Source organism: Molothrus aeneus, chromosome 5 (assembly GCF_037042795.1).
Source record: "Molothrus aeneus isolate 106 chromosome 5, BPBGC_Maene_1.0, whole genome shotgun sequence".
Taxonomy (NCBI): Eukaryota; Metazoa; Chordata; class Aves; order Passeriformes; family Icteridae; genus Molothrus; species Molothrus aeneus.
Window position 1 is genome coordinate 25,420,089 of NC_089650.1, and position 12,919 is coordinate 25,433,007.

General features: G+C 39.4%; 1 protein-coding gene across 1 annotated transcript in view; it reads left to right on the top strand.

Moving 5' to 3' along the window:
• The first annotated feature begins 1,688 nt into the window (after positions 1 to 1,688).
• FGD6 (FYVE, RhoGEF and PH domain containing 6) overlaps positions 1,689 to 12,919 on the top strand; it is a 65,050-nt gene continuing 53,819 nt past the window's right edge. The window contains exons 1-2 of the mRNA XM_066550701.1: positions 1,689 to 1,719; positions 3,190 to 5,599. Of these exons, the coding sequence (XP_066406798.1) occupies positions 1,689 to 1,719; positions 3,190 to 5,599 (2,441 nt within the window). The remainder of the gene's footprint in view (positions 1,720 to 3,189; positions 5,600 to 12,919) is intronic.

Here is a 12,919-nt window from a genome sequence, read left to right on the forward strand (position 1 = left end):
CAATTTTGACTCTCCTAAGCATAACCAACCATTTCTGTCCTTAGATGAATAGCTAGTTCCATATGGCACCAGGAAAAAGCCCACTGTCCAAACAACTAACTACCCCATGCATTTGCTCTATAACATTTCCTTGATTATATTTATTGGTTTTTACCTTGCTTTTGCTTGCCATTTAGCAAAAAGTCATTCTCATATGACATCCAGTCATTCCTTACACCTTTATATATAACAGTTGCCTCCTACTTAGATGTTTTTTCTATTCTGGATGGGAAATTGTCCCTTTTAGAGCACTGTTATGTAGAACTGTGGTTTTCATCCAACAATGAGTTGAATTAGTTTATACTGAACTTTGATTCTCAATTTCTAATGTCCATCTACTATACTTTCACCCTTGTCAGCTGCTATAATTTTTTTCTAAGTAGTTCATTGCTTGTATTCTTCAGAAACTTAAAGATATTTTGTTGAGGAAAACTACTGGTATGCATTCCTTCTTGGAGCCTTTCCTCTCACATCACATTTATGTTTGAAAGGGCTCTTCATCGCATTCCTTTCTGATGGTTGACTGCAGATCTGTATTGATACCAAGACTGTAATGTGCCTGTTAGTACATTGACCCACATCTACTCTAGATGTAATGTGCAATCAGTTTAAAGCAGACAGTGCTGTCTTTATTATCCCACACAATTTGCTGGTCTCTTCTGTCTGCCTGAATGCTTTTTAACATTGAAGTAATTTGAAAAATTCTAGTAGGCTTCAGAAATCACGTCGAATTGCACTTATTATCAGAAGTGAATTTTTCTGCTCTAGTCATTATCCAGGTTTCCTCCACTGGCTTAGAGACTGTTCTGTTTGCTTTGCTTTTCTTTACACTTTCATGGTTTAGTTTTAATAAAAACTAAACCATGGGGGGTTTTTGATAGTTTATAGTCAGGTAATAGTGTCACATCATAACTGCTGAGTGTGCTCCCTAATAAATACTAGTTAAAAGCCCGGCAGAGTTATCTAGTTTGGTGGTATCCAAAATGTAAGGCACTCCCATTATATAGAGAGAAACTTGCAAGGTTTATGGACTTCAGTTTGTGTGTGGGAAAAATAACCCACAGGATATTGCTTACCTAGCCAGGGTTTAATGTCCCGTATCTTTGTCAGTCTGTTTCTCTCACTTGGGCATCAGGAAGGGTTCCAAAGCAGCCTGTCTCTCTCCTGTTTCCAGGGAGCTTTAACAACTTAGTAAATATTGCTGAGCATGGCCCAGGTCTACTACTGTGTTGTGTTCTGTGACAAACTGGGCATCCCTTCTTTGTCTTTCTACCATGGAACACAGGCTCCTTTATTGCCATCACCTCATACTCCAATTGAATAAGCAGTTGACTTGTCTGAAAGTGGGTGTACAGCTCTCCTTTGCTCATCAGGATCACTAGTTACCCACCTAAAGAGTTAATTTTATTTTTTCCTAGCAAATTGTTGATTCATTTCTCTGTGAGTTCGACACCTGCCTTTAGATGGGATGCAGAAGGTGGGATAACCTTAGAAGTAAGTTGCAGTTGGCTCATTGTTGTCAGTGGCTATAGGGAGCTGTACCTTTGGAAAGAAATTCTGGATTCCCTCTTGTAAAATTTCGTAAAAATTGTCTCTGCCATCAGAGACATCAGAGACTGCCATCAGAGTTTTATCTCTTCACTAATATAATGGCAGCAAGGGCAGCCATTCTCAGTGTAGGTAGAGGCAGGCTGGGTACCATTTAGTGATTCATGTCCTAGAAAAACATGGTTTTACTGTTTCTGGCTCTCTGCTTAGAGCAGTGGCTTGCTGTTTAGGGAGTAGTTGCAACTGAGGGCATCTGTCCTTCTTTTTAATTTTTTATTTTACCTATCTAGATTTCCTTCAGACAAACAAATCCCCACAAAACAAACCTAAACTTTGAAACTTCATTCTAATCTAAACCAGAGATTAGGATATAGTGCATATCTATAGTAATAATGGTGGTAAAACACAACCAAACACCAAACCCACACTTCAAAGGGAACAATAAATCAATGGCTTACCCTATCTATTTGCATGTGAAACATTAACTACTGTGTTTTCTTGAGGGTGTTATTTAACATGTATATAACTTACTGGAAGTATACTAAAATATTGATCAAAATAAGGGTAGTAAATACAGAGGTAATATATAAACAGTACAAGAAGCTTGTTTACTTTAGAAATTTGCACATATAAAAAACACTCAAAGCTCTTAGAAATCTGAAAACATTCCAGCAAATGGAAATGAATTGGTTATAAATAATCCCTGAAATATTCAGATATTTCAGATATACTTTAAAAAAAAAGCAACCACAACACAAACAAACAAAAAACCCCAAAGCTACTCAAACAACAGGTTCAAAACTCTACAATCTCAAAGTTCCTCATGAGCTCCTTTTCCTGAGTGCTGTACACTCTCCCTAGGATTAGTCATCTTGTTGTGCCAAGTGGGTCGTAATTCCTAATAGTGGTGACTGTTTCTAGGTCAGACAAGTTGGGAAGGGTAATTTTGTACAAGGCACAGAAATAGTGTTTTACAATAGAAAGGTACTGCCTTGCTACAAATTACTGCCCTAACTTCATACCACAGACTAACTGAGCTGTTGGTAGTGATATGCCAATTTTGCAGCTGGTACGGTAATTCATCTCAGTATTGTTTGAAGAGGAGAGAAAGGGAACGAGGAATTTTGGGTTACACATTTCTCAAGGTGGTGGAGGAAGGGACTGAACTGCCCTAGTCACAATTCTGGCTGTCCCATTGTCTTTGTGGTTTATTGTATGTGTGGCACTTAACATACTTGCAACGTTTTAAAAGGGCATTGCAGTTAAAACTGCAGAACCAGGCAAATCTGCTCTGCTTTTCTTGGCATCAGACTTTAGCATGTGAGGGAGTACATGTACTAATATTATGTTAAACTGTTTGTTTATGAAAAGACTTTGAAAACTTCCCTACCACTTCTTGATGTGCCTATTTAAACAAAGAAAGGCAACTAGTAAAGAAGTGGTGTTAGGGAAGGAAGGCATGCTTTTAAGAAAAATGTATCCATACACACATTGAGTTCTTGCGGATCAGAAATGTTACAAAACATTTAACGCTACTGCATTGGAGGTAAAGTTGTTCTGTGGGCAGTGGTGACTAAAGTCTTTGTTTTCCATCCTTCCTAGAAATTAAGAAGCCACCAGTGGCCCCCAAACCAAAATTTGTCCTAGGACACAAGGCAGCGCCTCCACCTGTCGCACCGAAGCCTGATATTGTACTTTCTGGTGGGATACAAGCAGCAAGGAAAACCAAGCCAGCAATTGCACCCAAACCAAAGGTTCTCAAGAGCTCCTCCATCCCTGAAGTTAAACCTCCATCGTCTACACGAAAAAGCACAAAAAGCTTTGAGGAGCACAGGGAAGATCCTTCTCAAACTCTAGACCATTTGAACTATAAAAATGAAACCTCAGAAGGGAGTACTGGAAACACAGCATATATTCTACCTGTGTCACCTTGCAAATTTGAATGCCTTCATAAACTTGGAAATGGAGAGAACACCTGTAAAACTCAGATCATTCTCGAGCACTTTGACACCTTAGAAAACATCAAGCTTGGTGAAAGAAATGCACTGTCTCTGGGGGATAGTCACAATGAAAAATTGGCAAGTAGAAGTCAGGTGGTTTTGAAAGCCAGCATTTTGGAAGAGAAACTTAAGGATGTCCTAACTCATGGTGTGTTTCCTAACAGCAGTCCTGTGAGACACAGGTATGCAGACAAATTTGACAAAGGGAATGGCAGCGGTTCCAGGAATGATGTTAAAATAGAGTTTATGGAACTTGTACAATCTTCTGAGGTAGTTAAAGGGAAGCAACAAAACGCTGATGGTAAGATTATTGCTGATGAGTTTCAGATGTCTGAAGTTTGTCCTAGTTTGATTGAAAATAATCATAGTTGTTCTTCCTCATTGGACAAGGAAACTCTAGAGATTGAAAATTTAAGTAGCAATAGGATGTTTTCAGGTGAAGTAGGGATGAAAGCAGATGCTGATAAAGCCTCCCTTGAAACATCTTCAGTCCTGAGCTCCAAAGTGCTTCCTGTCCCTAAGCCAAGAAAGCCACGTGCTGCCTGTCTAGTCCGTCAGGATGGCATAGACAGCACAGGAGAAGGAACAAAGGAACCATCTAATTCAGAGAAAGATTCTCATGGTGTTGTGGACCAAAGCTTGAAAAAGCCAGCAAGAATTAATGTCCTTGGTCAAAGTGTTTGTTATAATAATAATGCAGAAGTATTTCATCCTGAAAAATGTGAGGTAACTCAAAGCAATGCAGAAAAAGTGTCTCAGGTAAAGGAGCCTGCTGTGAAAGAGTCAGCTTCACAAAATCTTTTGCCTCAGTTTCCACACGGAAATCCTGATTTGGGGAGACACGTTGAATCTTCTTTAAATGCAGACCATAACTTTGTGGATGAGATAACAGATGACACCAGTATGCCAGATGCTGTGGACAAAAGGACTGACTTTGTCAGGTGTAATACCCTGTCCATGAGTTTGCCAAAGCAGGTCAAATTGGCAAGCAGTCAGCACTCACCTGCTGCCAACAGCCTCCATGTTTCCCCACAAAACTTGGAAAATAAAGAACTTAAAATAAAGGATGAGAGTTCCCCAAAAGTTATTCCTAAGAAGCCACAGAGACATGGCCTTCCAGCTGCTGGCCTGCTGAAAAAAGCTGCGTCAGCAGAGCTTGTGGACAAAAGTTCTTACACCTCCAATGAAGACAAATCAAGCAGCCTTTTAGAAGGATCTCACTTTGCACATCCACGAGCCAAGGAGCAGGATGCACTTTCGTCTTATGACATACCCAAACGTTCTTCTGAAAAACCCATCTGGAAGTTACCTCATCCTATTCTTCCCTTTTCAGGAAATTCTGAATCATTAAAAACTGCCGCCAGTTTCAGCCACCTGACTGTTGTGACAAAGCCTAGGGCCAAGTCTCTCTCTGCTGTGGACATGGACAGGACAGACAAGCCCTGCAAAGACCATCACAAGAAAAATAGCTTGAAAAAGCTTCTGAACATGAAATTGTCGGTTTGCTTAAAGAAAAGTGACTTCCAAAAATTTCTGTCTAAAGGCAGCCAGTCAGTGGAGAGTGCTATTGCCAACCTTTCCAATGGGAATGGGTATGGAAATAACAGCAGTAATGTAGGGTCTGTAGGCAGTGAAAGGAAAGCTAAATCTGCCAAGGCACATTCCGTAGAAATAAGTAGTCCGGCATTACAGAAGAAAAGGCAGAGAAACAGAAGTCAGCCTGAGATGCGAAATAACCAAAGACTGGAGTCTTTAGAAAGACATGGACTTTTGGGAGAGAATTTGTCCCAAATGCCTTTGAATTCTGTAACCAGCACTTGTGATCCAGAGTACGAGAATGTGCGTCACTATGAGGAAATACCCGAGTATGAGAACTTGCCTTTTGCTATGGGTGCTAGGAGAAATCTCTGCTCGGAATGGCAGAACTCCAGCAGCATGGAAGACCAGAGCACTGACTTCTATGAAGTTGAGGAGCCTTGTGAAGCTACAAGCCGGCATTGGAGACTGGACAGGTAAAATAAAGAGAAAAGGGAACTTAAACAGCTGCATTGTAACTCTGTTGGTTGTAAATATGTTTAAATGATAACTTGAGAGGCTGTACCTCTTCAATTAAATGTCAGCAAGGCAGTTCTTTCTGTATATCTTTCTGTAGGCTTTTGTTATTTTGAAAACTTGCACTTGGCAGTGAGTCAAAAGGAAAAGTAAGCTAGTTATTCCTCATATATTCCTCAAAATTTGGGAAACTTTTCCTAGTTTTATTAAAGCAAATCAGATACAGTCATGTATTTGTATTCAAGAATACTTCAATGGGGAGGAATGAATTGTACCAGTCTCACAGTGAACTGCAATAACCATCCAAAGAGTGCATAGTTGCTAGGTTTGTAGGGGGAATGAATATATTTTTAGATCTGTTGATAGAGCTGGGAAGAGCAGACAAGCTTTTAGTTATGCAAATTCTTTATCAAGTCTGGAAAGCTTTTTTCGGTATAACAGAAGCTACTGCCTCTCTCTAAATACAGTGAGTCTTCTGAATCTGTCTGTGCTCCCAGCAAAGGTGATAGTGGTGCACAGTTTCTGTGTGACTCATAGAATATTAGCATGATGGGGTTTGGTAACTCTGCAGGTTGCTGCTGTGTTTCTTTAGCTCAGGAGGTAGTGGAGACAGATAGTGTCAGCAGATTCAAAAAGGGATTGGACAGGTTCATAGATATGAGGAAACGGCCTCCATTTGCCCTAGGGATGTTTAGATTTGATATTAGGAAAAATTTATTCACTGAAAGGGTGGGCGGTCAGGCATTGGAATAGGCTACCAAGGGAAGTGGTGAAATCACTGTCCCTGAAAGTGTTCAAGAAATGTCTGTTTGTGGCACTTGGGGACACAGTTCAGTGATGAACTTGGCAGTGCTGGTTTAACAGTTGGACTGAATGATCTTTGAGGTGTTTTCCAGCCTTAATGATTCTGTGATTCTACATCCAACACAGCTGCTAAATGGAATAGGCAGGAATAGATCTTTTAATATTTGTATTGATGTGATGGATACTGGGAGGAGAAATGGGCCACAGGGAGTGGCCAGACTCATGTGCTCTCCCTAAACAGCATCACTTAGTGTGTCTGTCACCATGCTAACATGTAAAGACATCACTTTGTCCCAATATGGTATCATACAATTTCTTAAATTCTGCTGATCAGTTTCTCTTACAGATCCTAAAGATCTATCTCAAACCAGCAATAAGGATTTGAATCAAATATGCAGCCTGTATATTTCAAAGTCCCCAGCAAACTTCTTCACACTATTGAGAACATATTTAACTTCCTTTTTCACTGAGAGTTACTAAGCTTTATTTCATTTTGGATGTGTGTACAGTAAACACATGCTCCAAAGAATCTGTGTTCTCTTATCTAGGAAGAGACAAATATTTTAAGTGGCATCCTATGTTAATTGTTTTATAGCTAATATTATCATCATGGGTCTATTTATTGGGAAGGGTGAAATCTTATAATGGAAAATAGGATTTCTAGTTATGGGCTAGGTACTGGTACATTTATTCAAGTGGTTGTTGAGTATATTTATAGTTTATAGCAGGGTGTTTCTTAGTTTTGTCTATGGTATACTTTAAGTTCCTGACAGAGTGATGCTTTTTGTTTAAGACTAATCTTTGAGCATCTTTCAGGGATTTTGACCACGCTCTCTTGGTATTTCATCAATTTGGTGTATCTAAGAAGGATGAGGGCAAACTTGCATAAGGATGCATTTCATGTGTTTATGTGACTCATTTTGGGTTGTGTTGTTTTGTTCTGAATACTGGTGAATATGTGTCAGCTTTAGGAAGAGGATAGTTTTGCTGTATGAAGCATAGTAGATGTGAGATTGCAGTTGCTCCTGAAGGGAAATTCTGTAGTTTTCTTGTTTGGCTAAATGTGTGAGATTTATTGTTATTTCCTCTCCACACAAACCTTCCCCAGTACCAGTGGTGATATAAGGGTTTAAGTGGTCTCTCTGACACACCTGCACCTGAAGCTGCTCCCTAAATTGGGTGTCCTTTGCTGGGTTTGTGTTGTTTTTCTTTAAAAAGCACCCATAGAAAACAAGAACCTGAGCCATTAATGTGTTTATTTTAAATCAAATGAAATAGTCGGAAACTGCCTTAGGAAACAAGTAATGCATGTAGTTACTTCAACAGATTTCAGAGAATAAAGAAATCCCTAGGGAAAAAAAAAAGGGCTCATAACAGTACAGTAGTCTCCTGACCTGGAACAGTGCTGCTGAGACAGCAGGGATGAATATTCGTTTTGGCTCTGCCTCGCGAGGTGGAAGTGTCCTCGCCCAGACGGGCCAGGCAGGCAGCTTCTCCACTTTTCCCATCAAGTATTATCTCAAATCCTTTGAAGCTTCCTTATCAATGTTGTCTTACCCTTTCTGCATAGTTCTGTAAGAGCTTTTTATCATTTCCTGGGCCAGGCTGTATTATAAAACCAGTTGGAGAAACAGTGCTGCTGTTGTTACTGAAATGATTGCCTCTTGCGCTTTCCCCTGCCTGTCAGAACATGCACTCAGCTCTTTTTCATAGATTGTGCCACACAAATTCCTGTAATGCACTGCTAATGGGGATCTCAAAGCAAATTATCTTATGATTAAAACCAACATACAAATGAGATTGTTCTTCTGAGAAATTCAGACGAGTAGCCCACACTTCTAGTCATAATAGCACATTCAGTATATTAAGTCTGAATGCCAATCTTCACCAGAAGAGTTCAGGTGTCTTCAGCTCATGCTTCATTTCTTTCTGAAGGAAGAAATAAAATTTTGATAATGTACTGAATGCTTTGGTGGTTACAGAGGAATCTCCTTACAATCCCATCTGGTAAAACCAGTATGCTTTAATGGAGAATGGTAATAGCTTTTGATGCTTTTATCTGAACTTCATATGTCACGTTTAATTCAGCTATGTATTGTTTACTTGAGCCTTCCCACAGGGAATTACATGCAAGTGGCAGGCCTGGGTAATTAATGGTAGGTAGCAGTTGTCAGGATTTAATTTCTGAGATATTTGATGTCAACCTCCTTTCTACTGAAAAGAGAAGGCTTGGTGTTGAAAGGAAGAGAGTCAGGGTCCTGATCTGGTGTATGAACCACTGAGGTGGAACAGGTGCTGCTGCTGAGAATCAGAATGGATTAGGCTTTTGTTAAGTAGTTCAGGGGAATATTCTCAATAAAGTAAATAATGTCAATAGCTTGGGAGCAGATAGTATATGTTTTGTTTCCACTATACAAAAAAGTAGTCTTTCAAAATGGTGTTGAAGGATTATTTATTTTTGTCTAGCCTACCTGTTTAACTGCCAATTTAAAATGGATAATTTAGATGAATGGGCTTTTATGAGTACTCTATAAACAAAGTGAGTAAAGACTAGATGCTGTGAGATAGAAAATGTTCTGTTAAGTGTAAAAGAAGTTTTAAATATCATTTTCCAGTTAGATAACAGGAAATGCAGCTCCCTGGGATTGCTGGGTTTTGTAGGGTTTCTTGTATGTTTGGTTTTTTGGTTTGTTTGTTTGTTTTGGGTTTTGTTTGTGGTCTTCCTTTTGGTATTATGTTTTCCTATGCAAGGCAGTTGTATTTTAGGTCGAGCGAGTCTACTCCTTCAGCCTTCTGGGAATAGCATACTGTATTTACTGGCTACTTTTGACAGTGTTCCTTGAAGATGTTACAAATGTACATGATTGCTATTTTATTTATGACTGTGACATTGTGTTTCCAGCTAGGATTTTTCTTTGGAAAGGCCTGGAGAGGGTGGAGTACCATGTAACAACAGTCCTTTATGATTTCAACGTTGGTTTAATCAAATATTACTTTGTATTTTACCCACACCTGCTGACTTAGAATAATCCATTGGTTTTCTAGCAATGAGCATGTCAATGCAAAATATAAGTTTAATTTTCTGTACTAAATTCTGCTTTGGGGACTAAGTCCCCAGAGGTCAATTAAGTGTTCATGAAAACCTTTGTGGAATATTGAATTTCGTATTGAAATCTGTGTGGTTAAGCCCTTTGCTTTGATACATATTCCTCTTTGATGTTGTGGTGGGGGTTTTTTGTATGTTTTGTGGGAGTTTTTTGTGTGGTTTTTTGGTTTTTTTTTGCAATTGCAAAATTCCCATTCAGAAACACTGAATTAATAAAAGACTGCAAGATCTAAATAGCATTTAAAATATTGCAAGTTCAAACGCTTATGCTGACATTTGAATGCACAAAATACATTTTAGATATTGGATGTTTTATATCCATGTCTTACTTTTATTGAATTTTTTTGGAAAGATATAGCTTCCTGATAAATAGAGGCCAAATATGTAGAGATATATATTTTTATATTTCATCAGTTTCTCAAAGATTATTTTCTGATCTGAAGAAGGTCAGTTCCTCCTTCTGCATCAGCTCTGCAGTTTTGCCTTGTCTTTCAGTCTCCCCCATGTGTCTAGCTGGCTTCTGCCATCCTTGGTTGTACATAAAATTCTTTCCCTGCAATTGCCCATCAGGTTTTAATGAAATAGCTTTGCTAATAGGCTATTTAGCTTTCCTTTCAGGCTTCATTATCCTTGGCCACGTGTTGTCACTGGCTTTCTTTTTGTGTTGTGCTTCCTTGAGCCTGCCTTTCTTTTCCTCTCCCTGCTTTTCTCAGTCGTGGTGCAGCAGGGATGCCTCTGCCAGCTCTGGGGGTTTGTCAGTGGGGAGTGAGTCAGAGGGCTCAGAGCTGCGGCCTCTGGGGCGGTCCCAGCCCCCGAGGTGGGAACAGACAAAGCAATCCTTGCCTATCACATGAAAGGAATAAGCCGTTTTGCTGACTTGTCACTTTTTGCTCTTACAGACCATGAAGAAACAAATTCTGTAATTGGTAGGCATGTGTAATCAGAGTCACATCAGGGAGGCATGGAAATGTTTCTGAGAAGTGGTAGTAGTGCAGTTACTTGGGAATATTGATGTTTCACATCAGGACTTAGGGGAGAGTGCAAGTGCTGGGATCCTTGGGTCTGGAATTCCTCTCTTTTGTAGTGTCAAGTTCATTATTTTGTACCACAAGGGTAGCTACATGGAAGGCTCGCAGTTAGTTGCTCAGGAGAGCATATGGACTGTTTTGGGTTTTCTTTTCTTTCTTTCCAAGAGACTTTATGTGAGTCAGTGTCTCCATGGTGTGCTTTTCCAGTAAGAGAAGTTTTCCTTAGCATTGGAGTGTCTTTCAGTTATACAGCTTTACAGTGTAGTCTGCTAAACAACCTGAAATAAAATGTATATACTGTAAGAAGAAAATAGGCAAACTGGAAAAATACTCAAATCTTCTAAAGCAAACTGGTAGAACTATGTTGGTACTTTCCTCTCTTGCCTCTTCCTCTTTTTAAGATTTTTAAAATATCAGACTAAATAGAAATTTTATTAGAATCTTGACACATCCTCATGCAAATACGTTTTTGAGATGTGCTGATTTAATGTGTTTTGACAGTGGGAGAGATTCTGAGGTCTGATTGTCTCATCTTCAATGAGAGAGAGAAAGAAGTTGGAGAACTGCATTTTTCCAGTACTATTATTCTGGTGTACAGTTCAGTCAGGAAAAGATTTAAAATGTCTTATGACATCGAAATAATTGTGAAGATCCCAAGATGGTAGTGAAAAAGAATTTTTGTCTTTGATATTTGTTTAATCCCTCTTTTCAAGGGCTCCCTCTTGATTTTGGTAAAAGAAAGAGGTGGGTATAGAAGGCTGACACAGCCAGGAAAACTGACAGAGTTGGAGGTGCAATAGCAAAAGTCTTGTAAGTGATCAGGTGGTATTAAAAGTGCTACATAAAAACAGGTGTGGTTTCAATCAATGTTACCTTTTTATTTTACGAGAGGCAGTAAGATGGTGTCAGTGGTGATGAGGCAGGCGGTGCTGTGAGCACTGCTCAGCTGCTGGGTGAATCCTCATCTGCTCTCCAAAAGATTTGGTGGCTACTTTGGTCAGTCTTGTGCAGTCTAGAAAATTACATCACATTACATATTAACCTTGATGCACATGCAATCCATATTAAAAATGGCATTGAAAGAGCCATTTTGAGGGTAAGCTGTGCTATCCCTTGTTTCCCACTGAAGAAATGCTCATCCCAGATAGCAAAAATGTCCAAACTTGTGTTGCCGTTGCTCCCCCGGTACAATAGAAGGATGCCCTCGTCCTTCCGGTGCCGCTGGCCTCAGCTCAGTGCCTGGCTCTTGGCCTCAGCTGGGGGGTGCCTCAGTGTGCCTGGGGGAGCCGAAGGAAGCAGAAAGCTCCCGTGTCCCTTAGGCTCCTTCCTACCCCCTGGTCCTGGCTAACAGGAACTCTAGCGTCACGCACTTTCGGGAATTAATCTGCAGTGCTTTATCTTTTTCTTTCCTCTTTTATTCCATGTCTGTGTTTTTCCTAATTTTGGCATTCTTCATATGTATTTCCTTTTCTTGAAGGCAGAGGAAGCTCAGTTAACGCTGCATATTTGTCACCGATGGTGGCCTTTCTCCCCCGCCTCCACCGTGTGCGCTCTGTCTCCTTTTGCCAACCGTGATATAAATTAGCAAAATGTAGCTCTAGAGAATACATCAGATGCAGAGTGGAGAGTCTAATGGGATATGAGAATTGATGAAAGACCCATTTATATGTTCAAGAGCAGCCTTTTCCTGTGGGTTATTTTCAGCATCAGCTCAGGAAATGTGCTTGTGGAGCTCTGTGGCACAGTGATATTCCAACTGCATTCTAATGTAGTAGTATCTGTAAAACAGTATGATTTTTAGGTGGCACAAAATAAATGTGCAAAGAAAGTGATCAAAATATAAACTTAGTTTTTTCTATAAATGCCAACAGTGATATTAATATGCCACATTTACCCAGCATTTATATTTGACCTAGTTAAAGATGTTTTAATGATTTACAAAACTGTGCACCTATGTTGTTTCAATGCACTAGATAAAATTTAGGTAAAGAAATGCTTGGTTTTATTTTAAATGCTAGAATCCAGTAAGCTTCATTTAGAAACATAAACTTTATGCAAGTTTTAATTTTTCTTTGAAATACCTTTGTGCTTATGAAAAACTGTTCTACTTAAGCAGAAGAAGACTAAAGAAATCTTTAAGATGCATATAAATAAATAAAGGTAGTTTTAACCAAATCTACCATTTTGAAAGCTACAACCTGAGCCTTATGGCTCAGTGATTTCAACTGATGAAAGTTCACTTGGGTTTTTTGTTGCTTTTTTCCCAGTGGTGTTTGTGGAGGTGGGCTATTCTGTACAGCCCTACATCTTTTTAGAGAAGATGAAAAGTTTATAAAGAGTGT